This window comes from Castor canadensis, chromosome X (assembly GCF_047511655.1).
Source record: "Castor canadensis chromosome X, mCasCan1.hap1v2, whole genome shotgun sequence".
Classification (NCBI taxonomy): Eukaryota; Metazoa; Chordata; class Mammalia; order Rodentia; family Castoridae; genus Castor; species Castor canadensis.
Genome location: NC_133405.1, coordinates 75,619,697 through 75,633,033, shown reverse-complemented (window position 1 = coordinate 75,633,033; position 13,337 = coordinate 75,619,697). Strand labels below are relative to the sequence as shown.

The 13,337-nt window shown below is 38.7% G+C and overlaps 2 protein-coding genes and 1 pseudogene across 4 annotated transcripts in view; 2 read left to right on the top strand and 1 right to left on the bottom strand.

Annotated features, from left to right (window-relative positions):
* The window catches only part of Magt1 (magnesium transporter 1), a 38,367-nt gene extending 37,395 nt beyond the window's left edge, over positions 1-972 (bottom strand). The window contains exon 1 of one of the 3 annotated variants that reach the window (XR_012444605.1): positions 812-969. Coding sequence is in view for 2 of the 3 variants with exons in the window: in XM_074064007.1 (XP_073920108.1) it covers positions 812-913 (102 nt within the window). In the remaining variant the exon portion in view is untranslated. Of the gene's footprint in view, positions 1-811 lie in introns of all 3 variants that reach the window. The other 2 variants (XM_074064007.1, XM_074064008.1) reach the window with 2 other exon arrangements.
* A 686-nt stretch (positions 973-1,658) lies between these two features.
* On the top strand, positions 1,659-1,757 carry LOC141420076 (U6 spliceosomal RNA; annotated as a pseudogene).
* Positions 1,758-4,321: 2,564 nt separating this feature from the next.
* Positions 4,322-9,769, top strand: Cox7b (cytochrome c oxidase subunit 7B). The gene is made up of 3 exons (XM_020164232.2): positions 4,322-4,483; positions 7,004-7,128; positions 9,586-9,769. The coding sequence occupies exons 1-3, from the start codon at positions 4,444-4,446 to the stop codon at positions 9,661-9,663; spliced, it is 243 nt and encodes an 80-aa protein (XP_020019821.1). The 5' UTR covers positions 4,322-4,443; the 3' UTR covers positions 9,664-9,769.
* Positions 9,770-13,337: the final 3,568 nt, after the last annotated feature.

The window sequence follows — 13,337 nt, the reverse complement described above, 5'->3', positions numbered from 1 at the left end:
TTTGTGTACTAGAGGAAGCACAGAATGTACAGGAAATAACATTAGGATGGCTGACTAGGATTTTAACCCTTGCTCTGCAATAGTTAGCCATGTAAACTTAGGGCTGTTTTTCCTCATGTATAAAATTAGAGGGTAGACACAAATGTTACTGATCTTTTAAAGCTCCAAGAGTATATGGCTCCAAGTCACAAATGTTTCAAAACACAGTGTTAAAATTCGTCTGCTTGGATTTCTTACAGGTGAGTAAAGAATACTGTATCTCCTCAATTTCCCAAAGTCTCTGAGTTCCACAAGGAGGGATCTAGTATTGCTCACTTATGTATATCAAGCACATAGCACAGTATATAGCGCGCTTGACATTCGTTCATTAAATATTTGGACGATGTAATAAACCAGGCATAATTTCACTTGGTCTAATCCTCACACTCCTAAATTGAAAATGCCACAAAACAGACGGCTGTCACAAATCTATGAGGGACTTAACGTTTTCCAAAAGCAGAAAGATTCTCTTATATTCTAACACCGGATCTAAAATCGACCTCCCCAGCCCCAGCACGCGATGGGGCCCAAACTCAGATAACTGTCAAAACTTGTAACAGAGCTATAGAAGCCGGGTTGTAACTTACTCCACTCTACTCTCAGACTCTACATCTCCAAAAGTTACATTTCCTTCCTTTGCGAAGCCAACAACTATGAAAAAAGGCGGAATTAAAGACACCAGAGGCACAGAAAGTGGCGGGGAGGAATGAACAGATCTTTTCAAACCCCACACATTGGAAAATGTCCCTGATGTTGGAAACCGCGTCCTCACCTCCTTCTTTCTTTGGGCAGAGGCCGAGGGAACCTTGTAAATGAGCAGTAGCGCCACCGCCATGGTCGCGGAGACACACCAAAACCACCTACGTGCTGCCATGTTCGCTGTTCTCCCTTGGGTAAGGGAAACTTTCCTCCAGCAAGATATGAGGGTGGAGCGTGAGAACGGGCAAACCGGCCCCTTGCCTTTCCTCATTGGTTCAGCTCAGCCCTGCTGGGCGACCCCTCACATTACGTCACAGCGCGCTACTGCTAGACGCCCGCTAAAAGATAGTTCGCTTCTGATTGGTTCCCGTTAGCCAATAGAAAAAGGATAATCTGGAGGTTTTTCATTGGTCCGCTAAAAAAAATGATGGCCTATCCTTTTCATTATGCGAAAAGATGTCGAGCGGCGCGGCTGCTCAACCACGCGTGCGCAGTTGTGAAACGTTGCGGCTGTTTAGTCCAGAATGGCTTTGTAATGCTAAAATGGAATCTTTCTGTCGAAGACTCATTTAGAATCCCGTGAAATCTACTTCTTTCATGTAATATTTTAGGACAATGGGACCTACCAACAACAGGGATGGGAGCTTAATCCCAGGTATTTGAAATAAAAAAAATTTTAAGTGAAAGTAGGAGAGCAAAAATATGCTTCAGATCACCGAGGAGGATTTTTTTAAAAAGAAAATATTCTTGGAGAGAAAAAAAAGAAAATATGAACAAGAATTTGGTGAAAAGCAGAGCGTGGTGGTTGCACATCTGTAATCTCAGCACTAAGGCAGAAGGATGGAAACTTCCAAGGACAGCCCAGGCTGCATGAGAGACCTTGTTTAAATGAATGAATGAATAAAATAAATAGAAAAGAAGTGCTCGCTTCGCAGCACATATGCTAAAATTGGAATGATACAGAGAAGATTAGCATGGCTCCTAATGGCTCGCCCATTCAAAAAGAAAAGAAAAAGTTAGGTGAATACCTTCTGTGTCCCTCTGACCCAGGAACTGTGTCAGGAGCATAAAAATAGAGAAAAAGAGGCCTCAGCCGGGCGCCAGTGGCTCACGCCTGTAATCCTAACTATTTGGGAGGTAGAGATCAGGAGAATTGAGATTTGAAGCCCGCCTGGGCAAATAATTTGGAGACCCTATCTCGGAAAAAAAAATCACAAAAAATGTCTGGCAGAGCGGGAGTGGCTCAAGTGGTAACAGTACCTGCCTTGCAATGTGAGGCCTTGAGTTCAAACCTCAGTACTGCCAAAAAAAAAAAAAAAAGAAAGAAAGAAAGAACAAGAGGATGCTGATATTTTTTTTTCATTTTTCTTTTATTATTCATATGTGCATACAAGGCTTGGTTCATTTCTCCCCCCTGCCCCCACCCCCTCCCATAAAGATGCTGATATTTTTAAAAGTCTTTGTTTACTCGTGGTATTTTTTTTCTACTTAAACTCCTTGATTTACAACTTAAAGCACAATCTAGGTTTTATAAAACAGAAAAATGTCATCTTTTTTCTTTATTTCTTTGTTTTGGGGGTGGGTGCAAAAATAAAGTTGTAAACAAGAACTTTACTTCTTTTCAAATCTCTTGTGGTCACTTCATTAACCATCCAATTCTCCATGTAAAAATAATGACAATCTTACCTAGCTGAAGAAGTTTCCATTTATTTGGCCCAGTGCTGTATTACTACACAATAACGGCTTGTAAAACTGGGATGCTTTTACTTGAAATTAGTAATATACTCGAGGAAAAAAAACCCTTCAAAATAGAGTCAATCTACCTGTAATTGGAATTTATTTATTTTTTAGTGCTGGGAATGGAACCCAGGGCCTTGCATATGCTAGGCAAACACTATACCACTGAGCTACATCCCCAGCCCAATTTGGATTCATTTTGATGGTGTATGACATATCAGCTGACTATTATTTTAGGCGCTGCTGAAAAACAAAACACATTAAAATAATTCTATTATTTGGACTTTAAGGAGGTAGGTATGGGAGAAAAATAAAAATAAATTTAGAGGTGAACATTATCAAAGTACATTATACTCATATATGTAAATATCACAATGAACCCCCCACATTGTACAGTTAATATGCACTAATTTAAATCTAATCCATAGCTGGCGCTGGTGGCTCACTCTTGTAATCCTAGCTACTCAGGAGGCTGAAATCAGGAGGGTCCTGGATCAAAGCCAGCCTGGGCAAATAGTTCATGAGACCCTATCTCGAAAATACCCATCACAAAAAGGACTATCGAAGTGGCTCAAGGCAAAGGCCTTGAGTTCAAGTTCCAGGAACCACAAAAAAATCAAATCCATGAGTATAGGAAATAATAAAATTGAATACACACAGAAAAAACGGGAGCCCAAGTCTATTTCAAATGAAAAACATAACACTAAAGAAAGAAAGAACTAATTGAAATAATTTATAAATGCACAACTTTGATTATATGGTGTTAGTGTAAAAAAGAAAATAACTGCAAACAAATCTTTTTTAGGGGGGCGGTATGAAATTTGAACTCAGGACCTCACAAGTGCTCTAACTTTTAGTCATCTCCCCAGCCCCTTTTTCCTTTAGTTATTTTTCCACATATTGTCTCAGACTTTTGCCTAAGACACTACCACTTGAGTCAAACCTCTGGCCCCCTGCAAGCAAAGTTTGAACTCTACTTTTAGGTTTATTTTTCATAGTAATATAGGCATAGCAATTATGAAAATATATTATGTGTAAGGTAATACATAAATATACTGACATTGTTGAGAGCCATGATTCTCATTGTGTAAGAAGTGAGATAAAAATATGAAATGAACACGGCACATGTGGCTCCACCTGTAATCCTAGCTACTCAGAAGGCAGAGGTCAGGAAGATCATGTTGGAATCAAGTCCGAGCAAATTAGTTCAGGAGACCCTATCTTGAAAATACTCAACACAGACAAAAATAAGGTGGGGAGCTGGCACAGTGGCTCAAGTAGTGAGTGCTTTCCTAGCAAGTGTGACGCCTTTAGTTAAAACTCCAGTACTGTATATATATATAATATATATATATATATGTTATATGTTATATACATAACATATAATTACAGATTTTATATATATATATTACAGGTGGAGTCAGAAGACCAATATACCACTCTACCGCTTAAGCCACACCTCCAGTCCATTTTGCTCTGGCTATTTTGCAGATCGGGGGTGGGTCTCAGGAACTATTTCTGCAGAGTGGCCTCCAACTGCAATCCTCCTGATCTCAGCTTCCCATGTAGCTATGATTATAGGCGTGAGCCACCAGCGCCCGGCTAGTCCCTGTTACTTTAACATTATCTTGGAGGTGGTGCCTTAGGCGATTCAGCCTAAGACCACTGTCTTATCTCTTCTCTATAGAGCCCTAACCTTGCTTTAAGGAGTTCTCTCTTTATTAAATACCATCGTACAGCGCTTATAAAGCTTGAAACTACATTTCCCAAAATACCTTTATCTTTCCTCCCGGGAAGAGGATTACAATTTCTATAGGGTTTTACAAATCTCGCGAGATACCACCAACTCTCATTGAGGTTCCCAGCTGAAAGCCATTTTGTTTTTCAGGGTTCTTTGGAAGGGTGTCTGGGGCGAGTTTGCACCAAACCAGCAGCTGCAGTTGTCACAGTTCTAGCTTCAGCTTCGCGATGTTTCCCTTGGCCAAAAACGCACTAAGTCGTCTCCAAGGTGAGTAACTCATTTACAACAGCTTTGTATCTGTTTGACCTCGTGGTTTCTCGTGCCCTTTTCCAACGCTAACATCCTGGCCTTGTAGTTCTAAATGCTCTGCTCTTACCGCATCCGTCATTGGGAAGATATCATTAGCATTGGCTTTATCAGTTTTTGTTTCGTTCCCAGCTTTCTTTCTGCTATCGGGATCATAGCTTAGCGCTGCCTTTAAATTCTTCAGTAACATGATCTTAAGGAAGTGCGCTTGGTGGATACCTCTAGTGAGGTGATTTACGTTTTATCTTCGGGGGAATATTTACGCCAGAGAAGAACCTCTGATTCCTATAGTCGTAACGGTAGGAAACTGGAAATCTACCTCTTCACCGGCTTCATTGGAGGAGACGACCCAAGTAATAGTCAAGTTATTTGTAAATTGTTAACTGATTATTAGTTGCCCTAAAAGCAGTCATAGTGATTTTTTTCCTTACGTAAAAAAAGGCACGTACAGACAAATTCGAGGCCAGCGTTATGTATTGAGAATGCACTACATAGGAGAAAACAAGATTTGTTTCCATACTTATTTCCACTGAAGGTGACCTTGATTAAAGTAAATGAAGGTGACCTTACGCAATTACCATTAACTTTCGTAGCCGTATTTTGGTTTTTACTCTTCAGAGACATTAGGGCTGTTACCAGAGTACGTTATAAACACTCCAGCAACTTTGGAAATAATTGAAAAAAGAGTAACTTGAGTGGTTTTTCATATGCTAAATGTCGCATTATTGCCTCTTTCATTTTGGGCAATTGGTTTAATCTCTCTAACATAAATAATACCTACTTTATAGAGTTACGGAAGATTGTATGATTATTACCAATGTTTTCTGGTCCTAGAGGAGAGTTCTAAAGAAATCCACTTGGGTAATCTTGAGTGTTGAAGTCAGAATTGTTTGATAATCCTAGTTTCTTTGCTCTTAAAACAAGTGACTTTGTGTACCACAGGAAAAGTTTTTTTATTGCTGTTTTATTTTTTTCAGTGTGGAATTAACACACCTACTTTTTAACTGTTCTGGAGCAGAATACATTGTGAAGTGTTTGTAAATTTGCTTATCCTGGGTATGGATATTTAAAGGTGAAAAATGAAAGCTGTGTAAGACAGGAGAAGAACCAATAATGATCAAATAGCTGTGATGGAATAACCCAACATGCCTCATAGAAACCGTTATATTATTAAGTGTTCGTGAATGGGCAACATTGCTGTTTCTTAAACATGTTTTCCATTATATTTGTAAGTACCATTGGTGGCTCTTTCAACTGGAAAGTACTCACCATGGAATTGGAGAGGAAGTAAAAGAAATCTACTGTAAATAGCTTTTCTTGTTCTTGCTCCTTTCCCAAACCCTCCTTAAGATCTCCTGGGGCAGTTTGAAAGCTTTTTTTTTTCTGAGACAGGCTATCAATATATAACCCATATATATGGCCTCGAACTCCTCATCTTCCTGCTTCAGCCTCCTGAGTGCTGGAATTACAGGTATATGCCATGCCACTCAGCTCCATCTTAAAAACTTAATTGTTTTACCTTTTGTTCTAGAATAATAGTAAGAGCTAAGTTTTAATGTTGTTATTATGTTCCAAAACCTTTACCATTTTCCCTTGCCTACTATAAAAGTAGCTTTTTATGATCTTTTCCAGTTTTATTCCCTGTTAACTTGGCCTTTAACCATACTTAACTGATTTTGTGGTATAGCCGACCTATCTCTGCCTTTTCTCAGATTCCCCTTTTCCACATCTGTGTGAAAAATAAAATCCTGTATGCCATTCTAAGGGCTTAGGCAATTCTACTTTCTTGTATTATAGCGATTTGTATCTTAAAGTATAATCTGTTTCCAGATTCGAAGGTACCTGATGACAAAGTCTGTGTCTTACACATTTTCATAAACTATTTTTATAGCATGGTACAGTAGTCATTAGTAATTTTTAAAAAATACAGATGACCCTAGTTTTTGGTGATTTTTGTTTTGGTAATTTTGAGGTCATAAACATTTAGTGTGAATTTGGAGTTTATGTGCCCTTGTATGTTTTATGTTATTGAGCAGTGTTGAGTACGGTTTAGTGAAAATTGGAGTCATAAATATTCAAATATTCAAATTGATGAATAGGAGCCAAGTTCCATCACTGAGTAGTGAATGTTACTGACATCCTCTGTTTTTTGCTTTTCCCCCAACATTTTATTATGAAAAATTTCAGAAATCCAGAAAATTTAGAATTGTATGAAGAACACTCACATTCCACCACATAGATTTTACACATTAATATTTTGCTACATTTATTTTATTACATTTATCCATCTGTCAATTTCTTACATTTGATGCATCTCAAAAGGTGCTACTGTGCTTTTCTATGCAGTGTGTTTTAACATTTTATTGAATTGCATAATACCATAAAGTTGCACTTCCTTGGCTTTCCTGATTTGTAGTATCAATCCTATGTTTCCCAATAATTAATAGATACATTTTTGTATTTTTTTTTCTTTTCTGTAAGTTCGAAGCATTCAGCAAAGAATGGCAAGGCAGAGCCACCAGAAAAGGACCCCTGATTTCCATGATAAATATGGTAATGCTGTATTAGCTGGTGGAGCCACTTTCTGTATTGCCGTGTGGACATACGTAAGTACTTGTGAATACTTGTGTTTTCATGTAGTGGTAGGGATTGTACCCAGGGCCTCAGGCATGCTAGGCAAGTACCACTGAGCTATTCTCCCAGCCCCAATAATTTTTATTTCAGATAATTTTTGTTCTCATTTAGTCCATTTGTTCAAAATGTTTTAACAGTCATAGACATTTCTCGTTAGGGATTTGGAAGATTGTCTAATCAAATCATCCATCCAGTGTAAGTATTTCTTCAACATTCAGCAATTCATCCATCTTCTGCTCTTTTTTTTATTGACGTTTTAGCAAGGATTTATTTATTTTTGTATAACAGAATAAAGTATAGACAAGGTTGGGAGGGGAGAAAAAGAAACATTTCTTGTTCCCTCCCCCTTCCCCCCACAGGAAATGGGAGCAGACTCTCCATCTTCTGCTTTTAACATGTACAACAACAAAATTGTTTACTGGATCACAAGGCAGCCCTTTCTATATTATATAGCCGTTAAAAGGATCTTAAGTTTAGTAGGAGGCTAAGGCAGAAGGATTACAAATTTGAGGCCTCCTGGGCTGCATAGTGAGACTATGTGTCTAAAACATTTTGGCAGCACTTGAGTTTGAACTTAGGGACTTATGCTTACTAAGCAAGTACTCTTAACAGTTGAGCCATGCTTCCAGCCCTTTTTTTGTTTTTGAGACAAGGTGTTGCTGTGTAGCCCAGGATCGCCTTGAACTCTTGATCCTCCTGCCTTAGTCTCCTGAGTGCTGGAATTACAGGTGTGTGCCAATACCATGCCTGTCAAAAAGGAACTTATGTTGAGTTAAAATGGGCTTTCCTTCATATTCTTCATTTCCTTCATCCATTATTCAAGTGCAGTACAAAAATTCTGATCCATCACATTCCCAGATAAATAACAGCCATCAGACATTTGAAAATTGCTGTCACAGGCTGGAAGTATAGCTTGGTGGTAAATGAGGCCCTGGATTCAATACACAGCACCAAAATAGATAAATAAAAAGGAAAATTGCTATCATGTATGTCTTCTGGTTCTTTCAAGATTAAATATATTTAGTTCACTGGTTCTGTAGTTTCCAGGTTTTTCAATACCTTGGCTCACTCTCCTAGATGTGTTTTTTTTTAAATTCTGCAACAGAACTGAACACAAGCCAGGTGTGATGGCACACACCTGTGATCCTAGCCTTTGGAAGGCTGAGGCAGGAGGATCTTGAGTTCGAGGCCAGCCTGGGCTACATAGTGAGTTCAAGGCTAGTCTGAGCACCATAGTGAGACCCTATTTCAAAAAAACAAACAAAAAACTAAGAGTCTTGACATTTTAATAATTATGTAAGTTGGTTTAAAAATACATGAATCAGTCAGGTGTAGGTGGCTCACGTCTATAATCCTAGCTACTCAGGAGGCAGAGATCAGGAGGATCGAGGTTTGAAGCCAGCCCAGGCAAATAGTTTATGAGACCCTATCTTGAAAAAAATCCTTCACAAAAAAAAGTCTGGTGGAGTGGCTCAAGACGTAGACCCTGAATTCAAGCCCTTGTACCACAAAAAGCAAAACAAAAAACCCATGAATCAACCCTTCCCTAATAAAGATACTTTTTTTTCTTTTTTTTTTTGGCAGCACTGGAGTTCCAACTCAGGGCCTCACACTTGCTAGGCAGGTGGTACTCTTAACTGCTTGAGTTACTCCACCATGGGTATTTTCCAGATAGGGTCTTGCCAATTATTTGCCTGGACTGGCTTGGAACTTCGATCCTCCTGATCTCTGCCTTCTAAGTAGCTAGGATTACAGACATCAGCCACTGGTAGGCGCCCAGCTAAAGATACTTTATTTAATAGACTTCTTTCATTCTTGGTTTTTTTTTTCCCCAAAGTTGTGATATACCATTGTTTTTGGTGCTGAGATTTTAACCCAAGGTCTTGTGCATGCTAAGCCTGTGTGCCCTTGTAGTGACTTACACCCTTGACCTTGAAATCAGATATTAAAATAAATGTGTCCTTAATTAAAAGGATGAACAGATATTTAACAAATGTGTAACTAAAGGAACTTTTGAAGGCAAAATCCTCCTTAGTGATGAAAGAATATTGCAGTGTATTTGGGCAGTTGTGATTGAGGGAAGCAATATTTTGAGGAGGTAATAAAGAAACAAAGTATAAATTTAAGTAGCATTTAAACATTCATTACTTCAATCATACTAGCCACATTCCAAGAACTTACATTTCAAGTGTGGCAAGTGACTACTACTGTATTCGACTTCCTTCTCAGAAAGTTCTATTGAACAGCATTGATCTGGAGAATCAGGACAGCAGTTAGGTTTGATCTACATGGAGGGCACTAAATTCCAGGTGATTTTCTATGTGTTTATAACCTATAGAGCAGAATACCTTTGTCACTTTCAATAGGCTCCAATGGAGAGTGGACTATGGTTTAAACATGTATAACTGACAGCATTTTAATTCTTACAGACAGCAACACAAATTGGAATAGAGTGGAACCTGTCCCCTGTTGGCAGAGTCACCCCAAAGGAATGGAGAGATCAGTAATCGTGCCTGTTGATGTAATGCTGAATTGTTTCAAAACCAAGTATAAGCACTGCATTCCCATGAAAAGATGACACATTTAAGAAATAAAGTACATTTGAAACCTTCATTGTAAGGTTTTGTTTGTTTTCTTTGTAAATGAAGCCATGCTTGACAATCTTTCATTCATTTAACGTTTGTGTTAATAATTAAGAGTCGAAATGCTATACAATCTTTTTTCTGGGGGTTGGTCTACTGGAGGGTTGAATTCAGGGCCTTGTTTGCTAGGCAGGTACTTTGCCAATTGAGCCACACCACCAGCCATTTTTGTGTTGGTTATTTTTGAGATAAATATGCTTTATGCTTGGGCTGTCCTGGACTAGATACTGCCACTAATCTACATCCCTAGCCAATGTTTTTATTAAGTCGAATACAACAGTATATAGCAGTATGTCCTAGAATCTCATAGAATGTATTAAAGTTAGTGATCTCAATAGAAATAATTGAATGTCATTGCAAAATTAGTTGAAAGATTAGTACTACTGTTTGATAAAAATTGAGTGAACACTTGAAAGCTTTTTTTTTTTTTTTTTTTTTTTTTTGGCGGCTCTGGGGTTTGAACTCAAGGTCTCATGCTTGCTAGGCACGTGCTCTGGCCACTGCCAGCCTGAAAGTATTATCTCTAGAAATGTACCTTATAATAGGACTGAACCATTCAAATGAATGTAAACAAACATTTTTTTGGTAGGCTTGGGGGTTTAAGCAAACATCTTTATGGAAGTCTCAATCTTCTATTAGATTATATAACTTTTTGCCTCTAAGCACTCATGATTTTGAATGACTGGCGATAATACTCAGTATGATTTGTATCATTTCTGTCAGGTAAGTGACAATTGTCAGTATGACGTTTCAGAATGTTTATTTGTATTTATCAGCAAAAGCCTATGCGGAAGCTGGGCATTGGTGGTCTACACCTGTAATCCTAGCCACTCAGGAGACAAATCAGGAGGATCATGATTGGAGGCCAGACGTTTGCCAGACTCCATCTCAACAAGTAGCTGGATGTAGTGGTGCACACCTATCATTCTAGTTTTGGCTGGAAGCTTAATAAACAGGAAGATCGAAGTCCAGGCTGGTCCAGACAAAAAGCAAGACTCCAAAAAAAAAAAAAAGGCTGGCAGAGTGGTAGCGCACCTGTCTAGCAGGCACAAGGCCCTGAGTTCAAGCCCCAGTACCAGAAAAAAATTTTGGAGATGGGGGTTTCACCAACCATTTGCCTGGGCTGGCCTCAAGCTACAATCTTCCTGATCTCAGCCTCCCAAGCAGCTAGGATTGCAGGTGTGAGCCACTGCTTTGGGCCACATTTTGTTTTTTTTTAGTTTTTGAGTGGTGCGAATTTAGCCTGTGGCCTCATGCTTGCTAGGCAAATCTACCACTGACCTACCTCCCCAGCGCCTATATATGTTGTGTGTGATAAAACCTGGTGGTAGTACTTAACATTTTTTGAGGGTGCTGGAGATTGAACTCAGGGTTTTGCAAATGCTAGCAAGTGCTCTATCACTCAGTGATACTCCTATGCCTGAACAAGCTTTTAAGATTTAATGTTTGGCTAGGGTTGTAGCTCTGCTAGAACACTTGCTTAGCATGTGTGAGGCCCTGGATTTGATCTCTGGTACCACACACACAACAAAAACAAAAAAGTTAGTTTTGTAGTCTTGTCCCGGTGAGTAATTTTAACACTATCATGACTAGTAGGAATGAAGCAGCAATCATTTTGTGTGCCACCATATTCTGTCCTTGCAGCTTTTCTGAGGCAATCAAGGCCTTTCAGGTTCTGTCCTTTCACACGCCCTCAGTTTATCCCATATCACATTTCTTTCCTAGAGTTGGAAGGGCATCCAATTAGTCTCTATCCTCAAGTATCTGTATGGCTGAAGAATTTAGATAAGTGACTTACCTCAGGAGCATTGCTGATCCTTTATTATTTATTGGGGGACTGTGAGGTATTTTAAAATAAGAATGTCACAGATCTAATTCTTACTTTAATCTGTATTATGTTATTTAACATTTCTAGAACAAGGTATTTTTAGAGGCTCAAATGTTTACTTTGTTTTGGTGGCACTAGAGTTTGAACTCAGGGCTGCAGGCTTGCTAGACAGGTGCTCTTAACTGCTTGAGCCACTCCACCAGTCCTTTTTTGTGATTTTTTTTTTTTTTTTGAGATAGAGTCTTGGGAACTACTTGCCCCAGCTGGCTTCGAACTGTGACTCTCCTGGTCTCTGCCTCCTGAGTAGCTAGGATTACAGGTGTGACCCATCGGCATTCAGCAAATGAGTTCTTATCCTGGTGACAACTTCATTGGAAATAGTAACATCAAGTTGTATGTATTTTGAAGGCACTTAATATTTGCTCAAGTCCCAGGAAAACTTATTGCTTATTGACGACATAACCCTCTATTTGAGAGAGGAATTCAATGTAGTAGTTGTGAATAAAAATTGTTAGTATGCTTGTGCATTGATGAGGATTAGTGATGATGCATTTTAAAACATTTTTTGGTGGGACTGGAATTCGAACTCAAAGCTTCAACACTTACAAAGGAGGTGCTTTACAGCTTGAGCCACACCTCTATTCTTTTTTGTTCTGGTTATTGGAGACAGGGTCTGGTGAACTATTTCCCTGGGCTAGCCTCAAACCAAGATCCTCGTGATTGCAGTCTCCCAAGTAGTTAGGATTACAGGACTAACCCACCAGCACGAAGCTTCATCTTAATTTCTTCTGATGTGATACTGTTTTTGTGGATCTGGGAATTGAACCCAGGGAAATTCTCAGCCACTGAGCTATACTCCTAGCCCATCATAGGATGTCATTTTTAAGACTGTAAACTTTGGTCTCAGTTTGTGTTTTAATAAAGTTGTGGGTATTGATTGGCAGTTACAACACTGGAAAAATAAGGAGTTAGTTTTTTATTTTAATGTTAATTATTTATGTGGATGGGTATAGAGAAGAGAATAATTCTTTCTGAAATACTTTATTGTAGGCCTATATTATCTGTGGATAATTTTAAGTGTTGCCTACCAAGGCTTACTAGGATTTTCGCAACTAGTTGGATGGAGATTATTTAACATTTAAGTATACTTAGTGAGTGCCAGGCACTGTTCTAAGTGTTCTACAAAAACTGAAAATTTGTATTTTTGTGTACCATTTTGAGTTTCTGCAGCATAAATTACATTTGATACTCTTCTATGGGAGCTAGATTTAAATGGTTCCACTTGAAAACACAAGTGCTCTTGTGATTAGTTTTACCTTCCATCTTATGACAGCTATTTCCTGAGTAAATAGGAAAAGGCTACATCTTGCTTTGAAAAAATTGAGATGGAGCCTCTGCGGCTGTTAATGTTCATAACTGTAAAAATCTTAGACTTTTGCTGCTTTAAAAAATGTAAACCTGGGAAACAAGAACAAAATAATATGCTTTCTCAGCTTTTTTCTGTACTACTTACTGTATTGTTGGGTTTTAGGCCATGTGAATTCACAGTGATGTCCTTTTTTTTTTTTTTTGCATCCCTGGAAACCTGTATTTAAAATGAGCCAATAAATGGGGAGGTGACATCCCTGCCCTTCCCCAAACACACGTAACGGTGATGAATTTATATACATATTTCACTTAATATCATTTTTTGGGGAGACGCCGTTTTGGG

Coding starts and splice junctions, on each gene's coding strand:
- Cox7b (XM_020164232.2), top strand. CDS start 4,444: ATGTTTCCCTTGGCCAAAAACGCACTAAGTCGTCTCCAAG. Junction 4,484..7,003: donor CGCACTAAGTCGTCTCCAAG/GTGAGTAACTCA, acceptor CTTTTCTGTAAG/TTCGAAGCATTCAGCAAAGA. Junction 7,129..9,585: donor GTATTGCCGTGTGGACATAC/GTAAGTACTTGT, acceptor TAATTCTTACAG/ACAGCAACACAAATTGGAAT.